This window comes from Gymnoscopelus braueri (assembly GCF_963280865.1).
Source record: "Gymnoscopelus braueri genome assembly, chromosome: 16".
NCBI classification, from domain to species: Eukaryota; Metazoa; Chordata; class Actinopteri; order Myctophiformes; family Myctophidae; genus Gymnoscopelus; species Gymnoscopelus braueri.
Genome location: NC_137616.1, coordinates 48,364,836 through 48,380,294, shown reverse-complemented (window position 1 = coordinate 48,380,294; position 15,459 = coordinate 48,364,836). Strand labels below are relative to the sequence as shown.

Sequence of the window (15,459 nt, the reverse complement as noted above, 5' to 3'; positions counted from 1 at the left end):
TGTCGCTCACCTTCCTCTGGCGGTTCGTCTGGGTTTGGTTGTTGCGGTGGTAATGTGACTTCAGGTGTTGTGAGGTTCCCTTCTTCTGGAGCTTGCTCCTCTGAGGCTTCCTTTAGGCCCTCTCTTCTATCCCATGATGGTTTTCCCGGGTTGAATTGTTCCAACACCCATTGACAAGTGCGTCGTTTGTTGCCTTGGTCTCTGTGTCGTGTGGCCAGCATATGCAGGTTTATCTTTGTTGTTTCTATGTCTGTTCCAATTACGTGCAGCAGTCGTTTGAGTTTCCTCGAGTCTCCTGTGAGGGTACTTAGCCCTCCTCCGAGGCAACTTGAAGATAGCATGTCTTCTTCATATTGATCGCTCTTCTGGACCATCACCTGTATTGGTATCACACATTCCAGCCATCGATAATTGTATGTTCCTCCGAACGCTCTGGGGTCCAGAGTTTCTCTTCCTCCTCCTGGTCCCTCCTTCCAACTCATGATCACATGTTGTTGGAACAGGTGGAATGCCATCGTGGCGGTGAATGTGTCTTCTGGACATGGATACATTGTGACCCGTGCATATCCCGTCAGGATGCTGAAATGTTCCTGGATTTCTTCTCCTGATCCTTCCCTTCCACGCTGCTCCACCACTACTCTTCCCTCTTCTCTCATTCTTAGCTTGGCACTCGTCCCTTTGCCTTTTCTTCTGCTCAGCACCTCTTCTTCTGGTACATAAAACCAGACTCCTCCCCAGCCATGGGGATTTTGTACATATTGCAGGAAGTTCACTTCAGTTATTATCTCTGGGCATTGTAAGCAGTTTGCATCTTCTATCGCTGTTAAATTTATTACCTTGGGTCCTTCTTTTTGGTCAGAGAGGAGTCCAGGCCCCGGCCCCATAAACCTTCCCTTGGTGACATATTCGGTAATGTCAAAACCTCCCATGGTCCGCCCGTGCCAGCCTGTGTACCACTCTTTTTGCCTCCTCTCTCTTTCTTCCTCTTTTGTTGGATGATCTTTTTGGTGGTCCCGTTGTTCCATCTCCGCTATGTTTTTCACCCTTCTGTTTGGTGGCAGAATCTCTTCATTCAGATTTTGTGGGAATTCCTGACGGTCTCCCACTACCATCACCCCCGCTCTTCTTTCTTCTCCTTCCTCTTCATCCTGCCATGTTACGTCACTCCCTTGTAGCGTTGCATCATTTTCTGGTACTGAGTCTTCGTTATCATCGGCCGCCCTCATGACTTTGTTTTGTGGTGATTTTTGCCCTTTGTCTTGACTCTTGTTGGTCTTCCTTGTCTTGGGGTTGGTTTACCTATAACGAAAAATGTTCATAATTAATTTCTTGTAAACCAACGAAAAATGTTCATAATTACTTTCTTGTATTGTCTCTTCCTATCCTCCTCTCTTCTATACGCAGGTTTCTTGTCCTCCTCCTTTTTGGTCCCTTCTGTTACTTCAAACTTCCTTGCTTCTTATTCGTTTTTCGCCATCTGGATTCGCATCTGGGTCAGTTTTCTTGTTTTTGCTTCAAGCTCCATCAATCTTGCTTCAGTCTCCTGCAATTCTTTTTGCAACATTGGGTATTCTTCTGTCAGTATATCCTCAGCCGTTCTCTGGCCCACTGACCTTTCTTTAATTTCGTGGGGGATTCTGTTGCCTTTCTGTGGCTGGCTATCCCTCCAGGGATTAGTTCGGCAATCGGCCCTCCGGTGGCCACTTTGTCCACATCCAAAGCATTCAAACTGCCTTTTCTGTGGCTCGGTCTCCCTCCAGGGATTAGTTCGGCAATCGGCCCTCCGGTGGCCACATTGTCCACATCCAAAGCATGCAAACTGCCTTTTCTGTGGCTCGGTCTCCCTCCAGGGATTAGTTCGGCAATCGGCCCTCCGGTGGCCACATTGTCCACATCCAAAGCATGCAAACTGCCTTTTCTGTGGCTCGGTCTCCCTCCAGGGATTAGTTCGGCAATCGGCCCTCCGGTGGCCACATTGTCCACATCCAAAGCATGCAAACTGCCTTTTCTGTGGCTCGGTCTCCCTCCAGGGATTAGTTCTTTGTTCTTTAGCTGTAGTAGGATTTACAGTTGTCTGTTCTTTAGTGGGAGCTAGTCTGTTGTTCATGTTGTAGTGCTGTTCCATCTTTCATACTTGTCTTTCATCCTCCTTTTGTGAGCCCTCTTCCTCTTCCTCTTGTTTCTATTGCAGGGCTCAAAGTTGTCTGTTCTTTAGCTGTAGTGGGAGTTATAGTTGTCTGTTCTTTAGTTGTAGTGGGATTTATTCTTTAGCTGTAGTGGGAATTGTTCTTTAGCTGTACTTTCTCTTGAACTTCTGTGGACTTCAGTGATCACAATGTCATTATTCTTGTTCCCTCATTCACAATGTCATTATTCTTGTTCCCTCCTTATCCTCATGATTTACTCTCTCAAAATATTGCTGATAAAAATAAAATGAGACAAAATTAAAATAAAATAAAATTCAAAAAGAGAAAAATCCTGTTCGTGACGCCAATCTTTGTGGGTGTAGTACCTTGGAATACTTAGTCTTCCCGGTGATGGATTGGTAGAATGAAACACTCTCAAACTTGAAGTTAGTTATATCAGTAGAAGTGGTTTATTCCAGCATAAGTACAGCACAGCTTAAGCAGTTACAGCAAACGATGTTGACTCTCAGGGCTCCCCAATCTCTCTGCCCGAAAAGGGTCTATCCCCCTAATATATCTGGGCATCACCATCCTCATTACACAGTTAATTTCATTCTCTCATCATACAATTATTTGTTATCTCTCCACTGTGTCCCACATGGGACCACAGTGTCGAACACCACCTGTTGTGTGCTTGCTTAGTTGTCAAGTCATCTTGACCTGACTCGTATCTTTTAACGAGTAATTGATCCTCCGTGTCGAGGCATTCCCCCTCCCTTATGTGTTCTTCTAGTTGTTTCTACGTTGTTCCTTATAGCCCTAAGGTTACTGGGCCACGAGCGCTCCTTGGTTGCCCCCTAATCAAGCGCCAACCAGCTGTGCTCAGCTGTAGACCTTGTTCGTCATACGCTGTCAGTAGGGATGCTCCTCTGCCTGATTTACCTCCCATTCTGGCCATATAGTATTCTTTTGGTTTACACCCACTTCTGGGCAGAGGAGTGGGCAGCTTATCTCGATTTACTGACAAATCAACTGGAACTGGAAATGGACTGGAACTGAAATGGAAGTCCACTTCTTCCAGTACCTTCTCTATTAATACAATTTAGTTTAGCAGGCCAGGGTCATAGGTCACGACCTTCTGCCCCCACACTTGTAACAGAGTAACTGTTTACCTTGTTGTTTATTGACTTGTAACTTGCTCTGCATAGGAGTGTCTGCTAAATGCCTACATTTTAAATTGTAATGGTTGTGTATAAGTATTCCTCTCCTCTCCTCTCAGGGACAACCTGTGGGTGCAGGGTGTATAACTGTCCTCTCCTCTCCTCTCCTCTCAGGGACAACCTGTCGGTGCAGGGTGTATAACTGTACTCTCCTCTCCTCTCAGGGACAACCTGTGGGTGCAGGGTGTATAACTGTCCTCTCCTCTCCTCTCCTCTCAGGGACAACCTGTGGGTGCAGGGTGTATAACTGTACTCTCCTCTCCTCTCAGGGACAACCTGTCGGTGCAGGGTGTATAACTGTACTCTCCTCTCCTCTCCTCTCAGGGACAACCTGTGGGTGCAGGGTGTATAACTGTACTCTCCTCTCCTCTCCTCTCAGGGACAACCTGTCGGTACAGGGTGTATAACTGTCCTCTCCTCTCCTCTCCTCTCAGGGACAACCTGTGGGTACAGGGTGTATAACTGTCCTCTCCTCTCCTCTCCTCTCAGGGACAACCTGTGGGTGCAGGGTGTATAACTGTCCTCTCCTCTCCTCTCCTCTCAGGGACAACCTGTGGGTGCAGGGTGTATAACTGTCCTCTCCTCTCCTCTCCTCTCAGGGACAACCTGTCGGTACAGGGTGTATAACTTTACTCTCCTCTCCTCTCCTCTCAGGGACAACCTGTCAGTACAGGGTGTATAACTGTACTCTCCTCTCTCTCTCCTCTCAGGGACAACCTGTCGGTGCAGGGTGTTCGCTGGTGGGTGCGTTGCCTCCTGCTCAACTTCTGCCTCTTCTTCCTGCTCACCTTCCTCACCACGCCCTCCATCATCATCAGCACCATGGACAAGTTCAACGTCACCAAGCCCATCTATTACCTCAATGTGAGTGAGACCACCTCAATGTACTGTAAGTGAGACCATCTACTGTATATGTGGGACCACCTGTATATTGTTGCTGTCAGGCAGAAACCTCTTATCTCCATATTCTAACTTTTTGTGTTTGTTTTTCAGATCCACAAGCTTGTTGTTTTGAGCTTGTAGATCTGCTACTGTTGCTACTATGAATTTGAATCCTGAAAATAATTTTTTTTTTACATGGCTCAGAAGTTAGTGTTGGTTAACTCTTTGACTGCCAGATGAATTGTGTAATAGTGAACCACTGCTGCCAGCAAAAACAGCGATTTTACTGTACCTTTGAAAAATCATGGAATATTATCCATGACCGCCATCCTCACGGAGATCGGCTCATTACATGCACGGGGTTGTCGTAGTAGAGGAAAACTAATTGTGTCCGTTCAAGATCCTGCATTCAAGAGCTATGGCCGTTTAAATGAGGCTTGTTTTGCCGTAAAGCAGGAGGAACGCAGATCGAGCAGAGATACGGCCATTTCACTGCAGGACATCAACATTTTTTTAAATTTTAAATTTCTGGGTCTGTCGTCATCAGGCAGTGAAAGCATCATCCATAGGATATGTAACAGTGCCATCTAGTGGAAAACCACTGGAAACAAAAACTCGTCCAAACTGGTAGGGAAAGCCTTGGCAGAATTCGACACGTTAACACGTTAATAATGCTATGATGTCACTTTGTTTCAGAGTGCTGTCGTCAGTCAGTTTTTCTCCGCTCTTCTTCTGTCGTCCTTCACTGCCCTGCTACCTATGCTTGTCTACTATTCTACCCTGGGAGAGACACACTGGAGCAGGTACTACACACACACACACACACACACACACACACACACACACACACACACACACACACACACACACACACACACACACACACACACACACACACACACACACACACACACACACACACACACACACACACACACACACATTATGTTCTAATATTTGTTTTTATAAACCTTACACACAGAGTTATATTGACTCTGTAATTCTAATGATTGAAGAGTATATTGATGTAGTTCATTATGTATGAGTTGTCTTCAGTAGAACATGTAGTTCTGTTTATATGAATGTGTGTTGTGTTCAGTAGAACACAGTGATGTAGTTCTATGTATACTAATATCATACATATTATGTGTGTTGTGTTCAGTAGAACACAGTTATAGTAGTTTTATGTATAATAATATCATACATATTATGTGTGTTGTGTTCAGTAGAACACAGTTATAGTAGTTCTATGTATAATAATATACATATTATGTGTGTTGTGTTCAGTAGAACACAGTTATAGTAGTTTTATGTATAATAATATCATACATATTATGTGTGTTGTTCAGTAGAACACAGTTATAGTAGTTTTATGTATAATAATATCATACATATTATGTGTGTTGTGTTCAGTAGAACACAGTTATAGTAGTTATATGTATAATAATATACATATTATGTGTGTTGTGTTCAGTAGAACACAGTGATGTAGTTCTATGTATAATAATATCATACATATTATGTGTGTTGTGTTCAGTAGAACATGTAGTTCTATGTGTAATAATATCATACATATTATGTGTGTTGTGTTCAGTAGAAGACAGTGATGTAGTTCTATGTATAATAATATCATACATATTATGTGTGTTGTGTTCAGTAGAACATGTAGTTCTATGTGTAATAATATCATACATATTATGTGTGTTGTGTTCAGTAGAACACAGTGATGTAGTTCTATGTATAATAATATCATACATATTATGTGTGTTGTGTTCAGTAGAACACAGTGATGTAGTTCTATGTATAATAATATCATACATATTATGTGTGTTGTGTTCAGTAGAACACAGTGATGTAGTTCTATGTGTAATAATATCATACATATTATGTGTGTTGTGTTCAGGTCCACAGAGCAGTTGAGCATGATGCATAAACTCTACTTCTTCCTGTTGTTCATGGTGTTGATCCTGCCTTCACTAGGACTCACCAGGTAACTCTACAACTCACCACGATTGCAACTTTCTTAGCGATCATTCTATCGATTCATTGTTCGATTAATGGAATAATCACGATGCATGTTTTCTTTTGTTCATAATTGTATTTATTTATCATATCAACGAATCAACTTGAAAAAACTCTTGCCTGTAATCAGGCCTGTAAATGACTCTTTCATTCTGCTTCTGTAATATACGTATTTCCTCCCTCCATCCCTGTCAGTCTTGCAGTGTTCTTCCGCTGGTTGTTTGACACAGAGTTCCTGTCAGATGGTCATGGGAAGCTGAGGTTTGAGTGAGTGATCCACATGTTTACTGTCTCTCTCATGAAGAACGTACAGTACAGTACACTCTCTTTTTATTACAATTCTATTAGAAATTGATATTCCAGAAATAGTCTCCTCCAATTAATTTCGTCGACTAAAACTACTGACTGCCTTTTTTCACTGACCAAAACTAAATAAAAACTAAGCTATGATGACTAAGACTAAATATATAAAAACTAGACTAAAATGTTAGGGAGGGACTAGTGAAAAATGAACTAAGACAAGTCATTTTATGTTTGGTTGCACTCGGGTGCTCTGAAAATAGCAGATCTACAAGCTCACAACACGTCGCAGCGCGACGCGTTGTGAGCTTATTGATCGGCTATTTTCAGCAAGCAAAAAAGTGTTAAATCAGCCATCACGGCCCGCCAAGATACATTTTAGTCGTCTAAAATCTGATATTTAGTCGAATAAGACTAAAACAATTCAGATGACTAAAATATGGCTGAAACTAAATAAAATGTTATTCAAAATACTATGACTAAAACTAAATACAAATTTGCTGTCAAAATGAACACTGGTCTCCTCATTGACTTACACTGCACAGTGAAACCGCTCTCATAATCTTCTTTCTTCTTGCCGTCTGTGTGTCCCTCCCTCCCTCGGTGTCTCACTGTCTTTTCCTCTCCTGGTGACTCTCCTCCAGGTGTGTGTTCCTACCCGACCAGGGTGCGTTCTTCGTGAACTACGTGATCGCGGAGGGCCTGATGGGCTCCGGCATGGAGCTGCTCAGGTTGCCAGGTCTGCTGCTGTACACCATCCGCATGGCGCTGGCTCGCTCTGCCGCCGAGAGGAAGTACGTCAAACAGGTCAGTCAGGGACCAGCGGTCATTCCAATGTCACTGTGTGTGCCTTGTACATTTTCCTTGACTTAGAACTGTAGCTGTGGAAGGTCCCAGAATTTTCTAACAAAAAAAAAAATTGTTATTTATATAGCACATTTTGTGGTTTAGTTATAGATTGATTGATTGGTGTTATTATTGACACAAAGGCATATACACCTGAACATAATATTGTAATATCTGTCAAAAGATTCAAACACAAAAAGCTTTTGTTTTTTTCCATTGTGGCCCTTTGAGTGTAAGGCTTGCAGGAAACCCATTCCAAAGTACAAAGTCTGTGGAGCTCCCTCTGGTGGAATAACTGTGTACATCACTAGTTATTAGTTATATTTAGTATGGTCTGTACATAGTTATATGTAATATGTCAACACTTTGTTTATCTGCTTGATTACATTCTGCATGATTATGTTCCCTCTCCAGAACCAGGTCTCTGAGTTTGAATATGGAGCTATGTACGGCAGGACTCTGTGTGTGTTCACTGTCATCATGGCCTACAGCATCACCTGTCCTGTCATTGTGCCTTTTGGTGAGTGGCTAACACACACACACACACACACACACACACACACACACACACACACACACACACACACACACACACACACACACACACACACACACACACACACACACACACACACACACACACACACACACACACACAGACGCACACGTGTGTGTAAATCTCCAAGAATGTACATACTCACTCATATTCAGTGGGGAAGCTCTCATTTTCTTGTACGCACTTTAGACCACTGTTTCCTAAACTGTGGGTCCGGACCCATTTGTGGGTCGTGGATGCATTTTTATAGGTCACTAGTACAGTAAGTATGCCTTTATTTTTTGTTTCCCACATTTTGTTTTGATTATTGTTTCAAAACATGTTCAGTTAATTCCCCCCAAAAAATCTCAATACTTAATACATTAAATACAAATCAAAAATGTTTCAAGAGAATTTCATAAATGAATGAAAGAAAATCTAAGAAAAAAAATATATATATAAAAAAAAAAGAACTTAAGAAGTAGTGAAAATAGCCAATTTACAAGCTCACAACGCATTGTGAGCTTGTAGATCTGCTATTTTCACTAGTTTGGGTCACCGGTGTGCAACACCGGTGTTTTAAAAAAAGTTATTAGTATCTTAAAATGATATCCTCACAACAGTGATGCAAACGTATTGCTATTATGTAATATGTATTTTTTATTTTCATAATCTGTCAAATTGGCATCAAAGTGCTTGTCTGGGTCACTGGTACAGTAAATAAAGGGTGTGAGCACGACTCCAACTCGTTTCAATATTACTGAGCTTTCTTACCAGGTGCACGGTCTGGAAGAGTTACTTTACAATAGTAATTCTCTGTAAGAGAATACCAGCACTAATGGAACTGTCCTTTAAGGCACTTTTATTTAAGTTGGCATGGTACACTGCAGAGCAGACGGAACAACGTACGTATGCGTTGAGGCGTCAAGCCTTCATCCGCGGTGTATGCAGCGGGCAACGGAAGTGTCTCATTTATAGTGTCCGTAGGTAAGAGAGCTTCCACTGTCCTTGTACATACAAACAACTTCCAACCAGTCCTTGAATACAGGGAAGCACATCTGATCAGAGTCTGTTCCAATATAGGGGTACTAAAGCAAACATTAAATCATTACATAATAAATATGCTCATGCGCATCTGACTGAATCCTCAAAAAAGGAGGGTACCTGGACCAATATATACACTTAGCAAAACAGTATAAATGATATGCCTTATCCAGTCCTTCTGTTATATGAGGTAAAATAAAAAATACTTCCACTAACTAGTATTCCAATGACACAAACTATGACATATAAAGTTGTAAGTAATATATAAAGCCTCTTGGGTTTTTAACTCATATAGGGCATGTCTCCTCTCTTCTATCAGTACTTCATGTATATCCACCCTTATCTGAAAAGGCAGTTGTGGTTTGGTGCTGTAATGTGAAGTCACATGAAGAAACTTGATTTCATTATTAGTGGGACAGAGGTCAGAATCTCCATGTATGAGATCACTTATAGTATGTGTTCAAGCATGTACTCGTGGATGCCTATATTTAACTTATCTTTAAAGTCTCTTCCACTGCCGTGGTTTCTTGTAAGGAAACCTTTGTAAGAGGACCATGTCACCATGTCCACCAACACTACATAACTGCCATAAACTCAAATCCTTAGATGTGTCACATGACTGTCTTCCTGTGATGTCTTGATATCCTAAAAAACTCTCTTCCGGACACTGCGTTTAGAAATGTCCTTGAACAAGACACCGAACCCACTGCCCCCGCTGAGCGGGCATGCAGCAGCAGGTGTCTTGCATTGCTGCCTCCGCACTCAGTGAATAAAAGGGTGAATATAACTATTTTATGGGGTTGTCAAGGCTCCGCCCCTTGCCAGACTCATCTGACATAAAACCGGAAACGGAGGTTGTTAATCTTACTCCCCTCACAACCAACATCCTCACACACACACGGAGAGACGGACAGTACGATTCACCTTCAGATCAAACACAACTTCCAGTGAGGAGGACAGACTGTGTTTCTACAGCTACAGGAGGGAATACTGACCCAGACCACTGGAACCTGCTGCTGACTCTGTCAGCTGAATGGACTTTAACAACAACCACGATTCACAGTGAAAGTTAACTTCAGGGAACATTCTAGAGGAGGAAGTGTTTGTAGCTTCTCTCAGAGACTAAATGGCTTACAAGTCGTCTCTTTTGGATTTGTCCTGTCCTGTGTGTTCTGACATCTTTAAAGATCCAGTTATACTGTCATGTAGCCACAGCTTTTGTAAAGCTTGTCTGCTGCAATGGTGGAGACAGAAGGGAATAAAGCAATGTCCAGTTTGTAAGGAAATACATTCAACAGGCCATCCACCCCATAACCTGGCTCTGAAGAACCTGTGTGAGGCCTTCATACAGGAGAGACGGAGAGCTTCATCAGGGTCTGAGGATCTCTGCAGTCTGCATGCTGAGAAACTCAAACTGTTCTGTCTGGAATGTCAACAGCCAGTGTGTGTTGTGTGTCAAGATTCTAAAACACACAGACCACAGTTTCAGACCCAGCGATGAAGCTGCTCTGGATTACATGGAGGAAGTCCGGAAATCATTGAAGCCTTTACGAGACAAACTGAAGGTGTTTAATAAAGTTAAGCCAAACTGTGACCAAATAGCAGGACACATTAAGGACCAGGCCCGGCTTACAGAGAGGCAGATTAAGGAACAGTTTAAGAAGCTTCATCAGTTTCTACAAGAGGAAGAGGAGGCCAGCATCACTGCACTGAGGGATGAAGAACAGCAGAAGAGTCAGATGATGAAGGAGAAGATCGAGGGTCTGAACAGAGACATGTTAACCCTTTCAAAAAACATCAGAGCCATAAAGGAGGAGCTGAGAGCTGAACACATCTCATTCCTGCAGAACTACAAGACCACAATGGAAAGAGTCCAGTTCACACTGCAGGACCCACAGCTGGTCTCAGGAGCACTGATAGACGTGGCCAAACACCTGGGCAACCTGACCTTCAGAGTCTGGAACAAGATGAAGGACATTGTCTCCTACACTCCTTTCATTCTGGACCCCAACACTGCCAATCTAGCATACACCCTGTCTGATGATCTGACCAGTGTGAGACATGGAAAAATGCAGCAACTTCCTGACAACCCAGAGAGGTTTGACCAGTATGGCCTCATCCTGGGTTCTGAGGGCTTTAACTCAGGGACTCACAGCTGGGATGTTGAGGTTGGAGACAATACCCAATGGCGTCTGGGTGTGTTAGAAGAGCCTTACCAGAGGAAGGGAGACAGAGGAGGTCATCACTGGAGAATAGGGCTACAGGGAGGTAATTACACAGCAGGCTCCAGACCAGGGGCAGCCACTGATCTCTCATTGAAGCAGAATCTTCAGAGGATCAGAGTCCAGCTGGACTGGAATGAAGGAAAGGTGTCATTCTCTGATCCTGATACTAACACACACATACACACCTTCACACACACGTTCACTGACACACTCTTTCCATTCATTAACACTGGTCAGACTCAACCTCTGAGGATGTTACCACGGAAGATCAGTGTAACTTTGGATAATTAGACATCATGATGATGTCTTTAAAGGGGAACATTACTAGTAGTAAGCATGCAGACCCTGTTTTCTATTCTTTTCATGTATTATACAAAGAACGATAACACAAACCTGTGGTTGAAAACGTTTTGTGTCGCATTCCTAAGACAATAAGTTGATGACCAGTTGACCGGTAGGCAGCGGTTCCGGTAGGAGACACAAAGGAGACTCTTTGTGTCTCCTACCGGAACCGGTGCCGGTCATGAAATTATTGGCTTAGGAATGAGACAAAAAAATAATAATATCCATGAATTCAAGTCTCCATGGGGTGACTAATCCATAGAAAAAAGTCATTTTGGGGGTGAACTATCCCTTTAAGAAAATGACACTCAAAGGGACACTTTCTACAGACCGTTTTGAAGCCACTTTTTTGCCAACAATTCTCAATACTTCATTGAATTAAATGCAAATTCTAAAAGAAATCTGGAGAATTTCATAAATGAATGAAAGAAAGCTCACAACGCGTTGTAGATCTGTTATTTTCACTAGCTTGGGTCCCAGGGAGACATTTCCCTTTTGGATGTTGAGCTAAAAAAGTATTGGAACCACAGCTTTAGACCATCCCAAACATTCACTCAAATTCAAACTGGCTGCTGTCAATACATGTCTGTATCCCTACCACAACATGCCACCTCTTGTTTTATAGTAAAAAATAAAAATTTGAGTTAGATTTACAACTAGGAAAATAATCAGATTAGACATTTAGAGGTTAGGTATAGAGGATGGGGTTGGAATGACCTTATTTATACGTAGTTTTACACCAGTATCATGCACTGAAATGAGTAAATCTACAAGTTCACAACATGTCTCAGCACCACACGTTGTGAACTCGTCCAGTGGTTGCAACACCGATGTGCAACTATACCTACAGATCAGAGGTTAGGGTTAAAAATATTTATAAAAGTAATTGGTGTCTTATATATCCTCATAATAACACATTAATACAAACGTATTACAATTATGTAATATGTATTCTTTATTTTCATAATCTGTAATATGTATTCTTTACTTTCATAATCTGTAAAATTGGCGTCAAAGCGCTGGGTCACTGGTACAGTGGCAATGACTCAACAGCAGTTGTGGTTTGGTGCTGTAATGAGTTTGTGTGTGAGAAGTCACATGATGAAACTTGATTTAATCATAATTAGCTAGTGGAACAGAGGTCATAATCTCCCTGTATGAGATCACTTATAATACGAGTTAAAGCATGTACTAGTGGACGCCTATATTTTACTTATTAACTATCACACCGGTTGGACTTTGGTGATCAGATCATCTTTTATCAGGGTATCTTTCTGATAGATGCTTCGCCAACATTGACATGTTGTTGTTCCCTGCCATTTTATTGGCAGGCTTGCCTTTCCTGCTGAATTCATACCTAAAGTTTTGCCATATTTTACATTTTATACCTTCACTACATATGTAGTGTTAATTATCTCCCAGTGTAAACATTTACCAATAGGAGTGTAACTGATTGGACAAATCCTTAAAAGCACCTTTTTTGTCTGTTGACTTTAAAACTCTCTTCAAGACGTGTCACATGACATGTCTCTCTCCTGTCTTCCTGTGATGTCTTGATATCCTCTGAAAAGCTCTCTACCTGACACTGCGTATAGAAATGTCCTTGAGCAAGACACTGAACGTCTAACTGCTCCAGCAGCAGGTGACTTGCATTGCTGCCTCCGCCCTCAGTGGATGAAAGGGTGAATATAATTGAACTTTGAAACTATTTTATGGTGTTGTCAAGGCTCTGCCCCTTGTGAGACTCATCTGACATAAAACAGGAAACAGAGAGGTTGTTAATCTTACTCCCCTCGGAACATGCTCACACACACACACACACACATACACACACACACACACACACACACACACACACACACACACACACACACACACACACACACACACGGAGAGACGGGCAATAGGATTCACCTTCAGATCAGACACAACTTCCACTGAGGAGGACAGACTGTCTTTCCACAGCTACAGGAAGGAATACTGACCCGGACCACTGGAAACTGCTGCTGACTCAAGTCTCCATGGGTTGACTGACTGCTGCTGAACATTCTAGAGGAGGAAGTGTTACCACCACTGACTGACACCCTTTATTGAGCAGAGTGTTTGTAGCTTCACTCAGAGACTAAATGGCTTCCAAGTTGTCTCTTTTGGATTTATAATGGCAGCTTTTACATGTTACTTTATGTAAGTTAAACAGATCAGGAAGATGCAGGACTCAGTTGTCAGGAACCAAACTCCATACTTTATTGTAGATCTCATCACAGCAGAGAGAGACTAGTGTCTCCCTCCAGGGCTTCCCCCATCACTTCCCAACACCAATGTCTTACACATATTTATACTGGCAGGATGGTACACAGAGGTATAACAACAGATGGTCATTCCTTACATGGGCTTTATTCTAGAACTGACTCGCACGTAGTGGCTATGTTTGAAATAGGTTTGCATGAGTCGACTGTTTCTAAAATACTTTGTCAGGGAGAGGAGTTTAACAAGGAAGAACATGATTGTTGCATCTACTAATACATTCAATTAATCAATACCACAATGACTGTTATATGAATTTTATCCACTACATTCGACCCCTTAGGGCATAAATATAAAGTATTTATGTCCTATGAAAATAGAGAAAATTCATAGAATGACAGGACATTATGCTAATTCAATGGGATACAATTATGTACAAATATTCAAAACAAAACTGTATTGTTAGATACACGTGTGATGGCAGTGACAAGCAAGCATTGCGCATATGCTACTGGTCACGTATCCTCAAACAGTGTATTCAACAATTCTACAGTAATGGTTACAGAGAAAGTCAACACCAATAACCATTATTTTCCCCCACACTTCACTTCTTATGTATTTAAAAATCATAGGACCTTTTGGCATACTGTATCTTTGATAATGCTATGCTCTTTGACATTTGTTAAACAACTGATGCAGCTTGTAGATTTATACAATTTTTTGGAAATGTTATATCTGATCTGCAGCTTGTAGATCTGCCATTTTTGGGGAAGATTGCCATTGCTTCTTTTAAATACTATTATGGTGGTGTAGTTCCACACTACACCTCATAGCTTTATTGTATTACCTATTTAGTAGCTAGTTAAGACCTAAATGTAGCCATCAGGTCAGGTAATTGATCCTTTGAAAAATAGAACTATCTCGGCCTGTCACCGGTCTCTGTTTTAGACTCCATATGATCTTGTTGACATAAAAGTCCTCAATTGAAAATTAATTTAATTTAATTTAATACAATTTAAATAAAAATGTTCCCTTAATAAAAATGTTCCCTTACCCCCCAAAGTTTGTGAGTAACTTTCACGGAATAATGGACCGACCAATGGTCCTGCAGAAACCATTGGCCGGACCCATGATCCGGAAAGCCGCACACAAACTTTTTGCTATACAGTAACATGTAATAATCAACCGAGGTACAGTTTAACCTGTCTTAATACTATCTCTATCAGTCACTCAAAAATTGCTATAACAATTTGCTTGACAACCATCAAGTTCTAGCCTACGGATTATTATTTTTAGTATTTTAGTTCTTTTATTTTAAATATATCAACACGTGGAATTTGCTACCGAATGGATTTTTCATCACAGTATGGCACTATCAATACACCATGGAATTTTCATCACTCGGGCATTTCGCTACATGGAATAAAAAATATAGAATTATGTAAAAGTTCTTGCCACATGGAAATTTGTCTACACGTGGTGTGTTTATTTTAATCCGAGTTTTACTTAACATATATCTAGCAAGAGCAGAATAAGTGGACTGGAGACAAATAAAATCTGTTTTCTCACTGACACACACGGCCCCTATCGCACCTGCCACCCCCCTTCCCCCCTGTCAGCTATTCTGGGGAGAGGAAAGAAAGTGGGGGAACCAGACTGATGAGTGAACTATA

At 41.7% G+C, this 15,459-nt stretch overlaps 1 protein-coding gene and 1 pseudogene across 3 annotated transcripts in view; both read left to right on the top strand.

Moving 5' to 3' along the window:
* Nucleotides 1-15,459, top strand: part of LOC308103702 (CSC1-like protein 1) — a 63,094-nt gene that overhangs the window by 36,161 nt on the left and 11,474 nt on the right. For both annotated transcript variants that reach the window (XM_080453827.1, XM_080453826.1), the window contains 6 exons: nt 4,057-4,210; nt 4,925-5,031; nt 6,132-6,218; nt 6,446-6,517; nt 7,195-7,357; nt 7,811-7,916. In XM_080453827.1, coding sequence (XP_080309953.1) covers nt 4,057-4,210; nt 4,925-5,031; nt 6,132-6,218; nt 6,446-6,517; nt 7,195-7,357; nt 7,811-7,916 — 689 coding nt within the window. The remainder of the gene's footprint in view (nt 1-4,056; nt 4,211-4,924; nt 5,032-6,131; nt 6,219-6,445; nt 6,518-7,194; nt 7,358-7,810; nt 7,917-15,459) is intronic.
* LOC308103881 (E3 ubiquitin-protein ligase TRIM35-like) lies at nt 10,102-11,491 on the top strand (annotated as a pseudogene). The gene has a single exon. The product of its transcript is annotated as an E3 ubiquitin-protein ligase TRIM35-like (transcript).